This window comes from Heptranchias perlo, chromosome 22 (assembly GCF_035084215.1).
Source record: "Heptranchias perlo isolate sHepPer1 chromosome 22, sHepPer1.hap1, whole genome shotgun sequence".
NCBI classification, from domain to species: Eukaryota; Metazoa; Chordata; class Chondrichthyes; order Hexanchiformes; family Hexanchidae; genus Heptranchias; species Heptranchias perlo.
Window position 1 is genome coordinate 47,766,285 of NC_090346.1, and position 10,116 is coordinate 47,776,400.

Consider the following 10,116-nt stretch of genomic DNA (forward strand, 5'->3'; position numbering starts at 1 on the left):
CCCAAAGCCCAACCCTAAACTAAGAACAATGCAATATTACAGAGAAGATGATTTTGCAGCAATTACAGTGTTGCACTTTATTTCTTATCTATGCAAACATATTCACTAATTTGCTGATCTCATTATATCTCTATTTGCTGAGCAGCAGACATGTTTCCAGATCAGTTTGAAAAGGCTGATAACATTGATGTGCCTTGGCGTTTCCTTACTTCATACTTTATTCCGTTCGCCCATGTGTAAGTGCCTCTACCGTGCATAAGACCTTCAGAAAACATGCCCTGTGGGAAAACATTAAAGGAACAACCCTTACAACATTATTTTAGAAAATGCCACAAAGTTTTAACACTCGTGCATAACTCTAATGCTCCACATTTCCATTTTCAAATCTATGTTAATGAGAACACAGAACCGGAAGCGTTCATGTTTTACATTTCTTAATTCAAATTGTAAACTGCTATACAGTTGTAATTTATGTTTCACGTGACAATGTACCATATAGAATATCCAACCAAAATGCAGGAGTTGAAAAGTGCTTCTCTCTATTTCATCACTGTAAGAGCTGTACTAAACTCTAAAAATGATCACTTCCAAATTCTAATTCACAAACAAAATCTGCAAAGGACTTGGACTGTATGCAGTGTTAAAAAAAAAGTGCAGCTTTTAACATTGCAACTTTGCATTGCAGGAACAAGTTACTTCTTTGCACAGTAAATGCTTAGAAGGAACAGATCATTGCAGTTGCCTGTGCTCTGGTAGTGTTATTCTAAAACTTTCCACCGAGTTTGGCCTCAGGAGCCAATGTTTTATAGCACGGTTACAGGGCAAAAGCTGGCCACAGCAAGGCAATGCTTCCCATGATGCATTTCAAGTATTGTAAACAATTTTACAACACCAAGTTATAGTCCAACAATTTTATTTTTAATCCCACAAGCTTTCGGAGGCTTCCCCCTTCCTCAGGTGGTGTGGAAATGACATTTTCGAATCCTTCGCATTTTAAAATCACAGAACAATGCCTGGTGATTACTGCCCGTTGCCAAGGCAATCACAGTGAGCAGACAGAAAGGTGTCACCTAAAAAGGCCACCGAATATACAAACCCCCAAAAAAAAGAGCGAGAGAGAGAGATAAGGAAGACAGTCAATGACCCGTTATATTTAAAACAGATAACATTTGTTCGCTGGTGGGGTTACGTGTAGCGTGACATGAACCCAAGATCCCGGTTGAGGCCGTCCTCATGGGTGCGGAACTTGGCTATCAATTTCTGCTCGACGATTTTGCGTTGTCGTGTGTCTCGAAGGCCGCCTTGGAGTATGCTTACCTGAAGGTCGGTGGCTGAATGTCCATGACTGCTGAAGTGTTCCCCGACAGGGAGAGAACCCTCCTGTTTGGCGATTGTTGCGCGGTGTTCGTCATCATTGATGACATGTTGAAGGCTGCGGAGAACATGGCGTAGTTTTTGAATCCTTCGCATTTTAACACTACGCCATGTTCTCCGCAGCCTTCAACATGTCATCAATGATGACGAACACCTCGCTATGGCCATCCCCACACCTCCACTACTCGCCTTTAAACAGCCACCCAACCTCAAACAAACCATCGTTCGCAGCAAATTACCCAGCCTTCAGGAGAACAGCGTCCACGACACCACACAACCCTGCCACGGTAACCTCTGCAAGACATGCCAGATCATCGACACAGATACCACCATCACACGAGAGGACACCACCCACCAGGTGCACGATTCATACTCCTGTGACTCGGCCAACGTTGTCTACCTCATACGTTGCAGGAAAGGATGCCCCAGAGCATGGTACATTGGCGAGACCATGCAGACGCTGCGACAACGGATGAACGGACACCGCGCAACAATCGCCAAACAGGAGGGTTCTCTCCCTGTCGGGGAACACTTCAGCAGTCATGGACATTCAGCCACCGACCTTCGGGTAAGCATACTCCAAGGCGGCCTTCGAGACACACGACAACTCAAAATCGTCGAGCAGAAATTGATAGCCAAGTTCCGCACCCATGAGGACGGCCTCAACCGGGATCTTGGGTTCACGTCACACTACACGTAACCCCACCAGCGAACAAATGTTATCTGTTTTTAATATAACGGGTCATTGACTGTCTTCCTTATCTCTCTCTCTCTCTTTTTTTGGGGGTTTGTATATTCGGTGGCCTTTTTAGGTGACACCTTTCTGTCTGCTCACTGTGATTGCCTTGGCAACGGGCAGTAATCACCAGGCATTGTTCTGTGATTTTAAAATGCGAAGGATTCGAAAATGTCATTTCCACACCACCTGAGGAAGGGGGAAGCCTCCGAAAGCTTGTGGGATTAAAAATAAAATTGTTGGACTATAACTTGGTGTTGTAAAATTGTTTACAATTGTCAACCCCAGTCCATCACCGGCATCTTCCTACAAAAACTCAGTACCCACGGACCAGTTGAACCAGGAACACTTCTCACCACGATGGACGTCTCGGCACTATACACCAGTATCCCCCACGATGACGGCATCGCTGCGACAGCATCAATACTCAACACCAACAACAGCCAATCTCCGGAAGCCATCCTACAACTCATCCGCTTCATCCTGGATCACAATGTCTTCACCTTCGATAACCAGTTCTTTACCCAAACACACGGAACAGCCATGGGGACCAAATTCGCACCCCAATACGCCAACATTTTCATGCACAAGTTCGAGCAGGACTTCTTCACTGCACAAGACCTCCAACCAACACTATACACCAGATACATCGACGACATTTTCTTTCTATGGACCCACGGCAAGGAATCACTAAAGAGACTACACGATAACATCAACAAGTTCCATCCCACCATCAAGCTCACCATGGACTACTCCTCAGAATCAGTTTCTTTCTTGGACACACGAATCTCCATCAAAGACGGGCACCTCAGCACCTCACTCTACCGCAAGCCCACGGACAACCTCACGATGCTCCACTTTTCCAGCTTCCACCCTAACCACGTCAAAGAGGCCATCCCCTATGGACAGGCCCTGCGAATACACAGGGTCTGCTCAGACGAGGAGGAACGCGATGGACACCTACAGACGCTGAAAGACGCCCTAGTAAGAACGGGATATGACGCTCGACTCATCGATCGACAGTTCCGACGGGCCACAGCAAAAAATCGCATAGACCTCCTCAGGAGACTAACACGGGACGCAACCAACAGAGTACCCTTTGTCGTCCAGTACTTCCCCGGAGCGGAGAAACTACGCCATGTTCTCCGCAGCCTTCAACATGTCATCAATGAGGACAAACACCTCGCTATGGCCATCCCCACACCTCCACTACTCGCCTTTAAACAGCCACCCAACCTCAAACAGACCATCGTTCGCAGCAAACTACCTAGCTTTCAAGAGAACAGCGTCCACGACGCCACACAACCCTGCCACGGTAACCTCTGCAAGACATGCCAGATCATCGACACAGATACCACCATCACACGAGATGACACCACCCACCAGGTGCATGGTTCATACTCCTGTGACTCAGCCAACGTTGTCTACCTCATACGTTGCAGGAAAGGATGCCCCAGAGCATGGTACATTGGCGAGACCATGCAGACGCTGCGACAACGGATGAACGGACACCGCGCAACAATCGCCAAACAGGAGGGTTCCCTCCCAGTCGGGGAACACTTCAGCAGTCATGGACATTCATCCACCGACCTTCGGGTAAGCGTACTCCAAGGCGGCCTTCGAGACACACGACAACGCAAAATTGTCGAGCAGAAATTGATAGCCAAGTTCCGCACCCATGAGGACGGCCTCAACCGGGATCTTGGGTTCATGTCACGCTACACGTTACCCCACCAGCGAACAAATGTTATCTGTTTTTAATATAATGGGTCATTTGCTGGCTCTCTCTGCCTTCCGGATGTTTCTGCCTCTCTCTGTGTTTTTTTTTTCTCTGTTTTTTTTCCCTGTTTGTTTTTTTGTTGAATGTGTATTCGGAGGTTCTGCAGGTAACACCTCTCTGTCTGAACACGGTGATTGCCTTGGCAACGGGCAGTTGCAGGGGCAGTCTGTAAACACCATGTTTTATTGTTCAATATGTATAAATGCGTAGGCTTCAAGGAGATCTTGAAACATTTGCCTGAGGAAGGAGAAAATCTCCGAAAGCTTGTGAATTTAAAATAAAATTGCTGGACTATAACTTGGTGTTGTAAAATTGTTTACATTTCAAGTATGATAGACATCATTGGTGATTAATGATAACAATGGGATCACATGTTGCAACACCCCAGAACAGCAATTCATGGAACAAAGCACTTTGTGAGCTAGCTTTTTAAAACAATATGACGTATAAATTCAAGCTGGGGGGGTTGGGGGGGGAGTGGTACTGGAAGCAGTCCCTGCAGCTGAATGGATAGGCCCGAGGCACACCCAATATTGGGCCTCGGGCCTCATTACCATCAAGCAGGCCACCTATGGACACCTAATGGGCGGCCCCAGGCAGCTCGCTGGTAGCGGTGGCAGGGGAGGGCAGAGGCTGGGATCAGAGGACGGGGTTGGTGCGCCGATCAGGGTAGGGCACTGGTGGCCAACAGTGGCCTGTGTGCTTTTAATGGGAGCACTCCTGTTCCTCCCGGCTCCACATTCAGCTAAGTATATTTTAAACATTAACCTTGTTGGTTGCGGCCTGTTAAGCCATCTGTAGACCTGGTCTTCCTAAATGCAGCCTCAGGGCGAACCAATATTGCAGAGAGGGCTTCAAAGAGGTGTTAGGCCCCTTATTTGCATATGAGATTACTTGCTCAGATTCAATCTTGGGCTGCCAATTACTGTACTCATCCATTGGTAACCTTACTCTTCCTACTTTGACATGATTTTATGGGGAAAGAGATTGGTAGAAAGGGAATACTGAGTGAGCAGAAGTACGTATTTCAATTTTTTTATTAATTAAAATAGTTTTTTGTTTAATTGAATAGGGCTAATTGATAAAGCTACTGTGGTGTTTGAGTTTTATTAGAATCACAGAATGGTTACAGCACAGAAGGAGGCCATCTGGCCCACCGAGCCCGTGCCGGCTCTTTGTAACAGCAATCCAGTTAGTCCCATTCCCCTGCTCTTTCCCTGTAGCCCTGCAAATTTTTTTCCCTTCAAGTATTTATCCAGTTTCTTTTTGAAAGCCACAATTGAATCTGCTTCCACCACCCTTTCAGGCAGCGCATTCCAGATCATAACTACTCGCTGCATAAAAAAAAGTTTTTCCTCATGTCGCCTTTCCCAATCACCTTAAATCTATGTCCTCTAGTTCTCGACCTTTCCGCCAATGGGAACAGTTTCTCTTTCTTTACTTTATTTAAACCCTTCATGATTTTGAACACCTCTATCAAATCTCCTATTTACCGTCTCTGCTCTAAGGAGAACAACCCCAGCTTCTCCCGTCTAGCCACGTAACTGAAGTCCCTCATCCCTGGAACCATTCTAGTAAATCTTTCCTGCATCCTCTCTAAGGCCTTCACATCCTTCCTAAAGTGCGGTGCCCAGAATTGGATACAATACTTCAGTTGTGGTCGAAACAGTGTTTTATAAAGTTGCAACATAACTTCCTTGCTTTTGTACTCTATGCCTCTATTTATAAAGCCCAGGATCCCGTATGCTTTTTTAACTGCTTTCTCAAACTGTCCAGCCACCTTCAAAGATTTGTGCACATATACCCCCAGGTCTCTCTGCTCCTGTACCCCTTTAGAGTTGTACCCTTTAGTTTATATTGCCTCTCCTCGTTCTTCCTGCCAAAATGTATCACTTCGCACATCTCAGCGTTAAATTTCATCTGCCACGTGTCTGCCCATTCCATCAGCCTGTCTATGTCCTCTTGAAGTCTATCACTATCCTCCTCACTGTTTACTACACTTGCAAGTTTTGTGTCATCTGCAAATTTTGAAATTGTGCTCTGTACACCCAAGTCCAAGTCATTAATATATATCAAGAAAAGAAGCGGTCCTAATATCGAACCTTGGGGAACACCACTGTACACCTCCCTCCAGTCCGAAAAACAACCGATCACTACCCTCTGTTTCCTGTCACTTAGCTAATTTTGTATCCATGCTGCCACTGCCCCTTTGATTCCATGGGCTTCAATTTTGCTGACAAGCCTATTATGTGGCACTTTATCAAATGCCTTTTGAAAGTCCATATATACATCAACTGCATTGCCCTCATCAACCCTCTCTGTTACCTCATCAAAAAACTCAATCCAGTTTGTTAAACATGATTTGCCTTCAACAAATCCATGCTGGCTTTCCTTTATTAATCCACACTTGTCCAAATGACTATTAATTTTGTCCCGGATTATTGTTTCTAAAAGCTTCCGCACCACCGAAGTTAAACTGACTGGCTTGTAGTTGCTGGGTTTATCCTTACACCCTTTTTTGAACAAGGGTGTAGCATTTGCAATTCTCCAGTCCTCTGGCACCACCCCCATATCTAAGGATGATTGGAAAATTATGGCCAGCACCTCTGCAATTTCCACCCTTACTTCCCTCAGCAACCTAAGATGCTTCCCATCCGGACCAGGTGAATTATCTACTTTAAGTACAGCCAGCCTTTCTAGTAGCTCCTCGTTATCAATTTTTAGCCCATCCAGTATCTCAACTACTTCTTCTTTTACTGTGACTTTGGCAGCATCTTCTCCCTTGGTAAAGGCAGATGCAAAGTACTCAATTAGTACCTCAGCCATGCCCTCTGCCTCCATGCGTAGATCTCCTTTTTGGTCCCTAATCGGCCCCACCCCTCCTCTTACTACCCGTTTACTATTTATATGCCTATAGAAGACTTTTGGATTGCCTTTTATGTTAGCCGCCAGTCTATTCTCATTCTCATTACTGTAATATTAATGTTTATTTCAACATCCAGCTTGTGCAGGGAGACATTCATTTCTCTGGTCTTCTGAGGGTTACATTCTTCATGTAAATCTAGCTTTGAACTAACAAGTTCACTAAATTTAAAAACTATTAGTATAAAGTTCCACTGAACTCATATTATTTCCTTTGGTCAACTGAAAGAAGCATAGAAGCTCATTAGGTAGTTCAAGCAAACACAAATAGCAAGGCTGGTCATACTTCAGTTGATACAACTTTCTGCAAGAAAATTCCTCAACAATAATCATCACACAGAGAATTTGTATTTCTGCTCTGAAGGTGAATGTTGGATGAAAAACAGTTGAAAGCAGAGTTCCACTTACATTGTAAACATGGCCTCCTTGGAAATGGGCAATCCCTACACCTTCGTAAAGGCCTCGTATCGTCTCTCCCACATAGCTTTAAAAGAAATGGTTCCTTTTTATAAGATAGATATGCATTTGCTCATTTCACAGTTGTTTCATAACTTCTTTGCAGATATAATTTTGTTGTTTTTTTCACTAAATTACATCAATTATAAATGGGATCTTCATCCCCCCCTCCCCAGAGAATTTTCTAGTTTTATTAAAGTCACACACGAGAGGCAGGGGAAAGACTTCTCTCCCACATTGCTTTCTTGCACTCTCTGAGCAGCTGGCTCAGAGCAGCATTGGATAAAGCTTGGGAGTTAGTGTCTGTTTACAGCTAGTGCACAAACCAGAGAAAGGAAAGGGGTTTGGTCCAAGAGAAAGGGATGCACAGCTCCAAAAAATAAAAACTTACAGGCAGTTGCTAAATAGTTTGTTTCTTTTTCTTGATTGGCAAAGTTCAAGGATTAATACTAAGTGTCTTAACATAGTATGTGCTCATGTAAAAGTGCTTGAGGATCTAGCACAATACAGCAAAAAAAATGAGCATAAGATCACATTAAAATTACACAATAACAACAGAAAATGCTGAAAACAAGGCAGCAATGCAAAGAGGGAAACAGAGTTAATGTTTCAGGTCGATGACCATTCATCAGAACTGGGAGATGTTAGAAATGAACAGCATTTAAGTACAGAACCAGGGGAAAAGGGGGCAGGAAAAGAACAGAATGGTGCTAGAAACGTTCAGGTCGGTCAGCATAGGTGGAGAGAACAGCTGAGTGAAAATGTCGGGCATGGACTGTGTCAGAACTGTTTTGACACAGAGTCCATGCGAAATGCTAATCCATTTGTTCTCTCTCTGGATGCTGCCTGACCTGTTGAATGTTTCCTGCATTTTCTGTTAGCTTTCCAGCTTGTTGCTTTTTGTTACCCCTTTCAGTTGGCAAGTTTCACTTTTTAGCAGCATTGCTCCCCCGCTGTGAACTTTATAAGGAGTGACTATTGCCAACCTGTATAGCAGATGAGGTCGTGTGTCGCGCTATTGATAACGCGTGATCTAGTGACGAGGGTTCTTGTTAAGGTTGTGGTTAGTGTTTAGGTTTAAGGTTCGGGTTACCGTCAGTGGTTAGATCAAATTTTGTATGATTACGCTCCTTTGACGCGCCTTGGGATGTTTTACCACGTTAAAGGCGCTATATAAATACAAGTTGTTGGGTTAATAAATAGCAAGTGTAGAGACAGGGCTTGTTTCTAATGAATTAGTGGCCGAGCTCCAGGCTCCTGTCAACGTGGGGGCCGCAGGATACCGGGCCGTACCTCTCCACAATCAACTTGGTCAGGATGGGTTCCTCGTAATAAACCGCCGGAACCTCGTGCGGCTCGTCGCGGTGCTCGGGCTCCTCGAGCACCGTCTCCAGGTTACTCGGCGCTTCATCCGGCACATCCGAGACCACCCGGCACATCAGGGTCCCCTCCGACTGGGTCGTCTCGGACTCCGGGATGGCCTCCTCCGACAGGTCGCTCGACTTCCCTTTCTTTAGTTTCTCCTTCTCCTTCTCCTTCTCGTCCTTCCCTTTCTTCTTCTTCTTGCTGTCCCCTCCTTTCGCCATCTTGGCAGTCACCCTGGCGACGGAGCCCCGCCGTTACCCAGGCAACTCCTCACGCGCCTGCGCGCATCGACCTGCGAGTCGCCCCAAGGTTCAAACAACACGTCCGTCGGAGCAACGCGCGATTTAGAATTCAAAATATGCAACTAGGTGCATTGTCAAGTGTTGTATAACCATCCAGACCACATTAATTTGGTTTACATATATCCTATTTGCATGTTAACAGCTCCTATCTTTTTCATCATATGTGCAGGCAAACAACCAACTTTCTCCCGTTTCTTTTATCCTTCCCCACAGATACTGACTTTGGCTGGGGTACAGTTCTTCAGGCATCAGCAGCTGTATGAACCTTACCAAGACAGCCCATGTTCTGTATGTACGAGTCTGGACTTTTTTTTCCCATTCTTGGGATATGGGCATCACTGGCAAAGCCACCATTTATTATCCATCCCTAATTGTAACTGAGTGGCTTGCTAGGCCAATTCATATGTATTACTTTTTTAAAAATTTGTTCATGGGATGTGGGCGTCGCTAACAAGGCCAGCATTTATTGCCCATCCCTAATTGCCCTTGAGAAGGTGGTGGTGAGCCACCCTCTTGAACTGTTGCAGTCCGTCTGGTGAAGGTTCTCCCACAGTGCTGTTAGGTAGGGAGTTCCAGGATTTTGACCCAGCGACGATGAAGGAACGGCGATATATTTCCAAGTTGGGACGGTGTGTGACTTGGAGGGGAACGTGCAGGTGCTGTTGTTCCCATGTGCCTGCTGCCCTTGTCCTTCCAGGTGGTAGAGGTCACGGGTTTGGGAGGTGCTGTCGAAGAAGCCTTGGCATGTTGCTGCAGTGCATCCTGTGGATGGTACACACTGCAGCCACTGTGCGCTGGTGGTGAAGGGAGTGAATGTTTAGGGTGGTGGATGGGGTGCCAATCAAGCAGGCTGCTTTGACCTGGATGTGTCGAGCTTCTTGAGCGTTGTTGGAGTTGCACTCATCCAGGCATGTGGAGAGTATTCCATCACACTCCTGACTTGCGCCTTGTAGATGGTGGAACGGCTTTGGGGAGTCAGGAGGTGAGTCACTCGCCTCAGAATACCCAGCCTCTGACCACCCAGCCTCTGACCTGCTCTTGTAGCCACAGTATTTATATGGCTGGTCCAGTTAAGTTTCTGGTCAATGGTGACCCCCAGGATGTTGATGGTGGGGGAATTCAGCGATGGTAATGCCATTGAATGTCAAGGGGAGGTGGTTAGACTCTCTCTTAGTGGAGAT

General features: G+C 45.8%; 1 protein-coding gene across 2 annotated transcripts in view; it reads right to left on the reverse strand.

The window, feature by feature from the left end:
* rsph10b (radial spoke head 10 homolog B) overlaps window positions 1–8,905 on the reverse strand; it is a 40,910-nt gene extending 32,005 nt beyond the window's left edge. For both annotated transcript variants that reach the window (XM_068003769.1, XM_068003767.1), the window contains exons 1-3: window positions 8,562–8,905; window positions 7,221–7,296; window positions 210–278 (exon numbers count right to left, since the gene is read on the reverse strand). In XM_068003769.1, coding sequence (XP_067859870.1) covers window positions 210–278; window positions 7,221–7,296; window positions 8,562–8,854 — 438 coding nt within the window. In that variant the 5' untranslated portion in view covers window positions 8,855–8,905. The remainder of the gene's footprint in view (window positions 1–209; window positions 279–7,220; window positions 7,297–8,561) is intronic.
* Window positions 8,906–10,116: the final 1,211 nt, after the last annotated feature.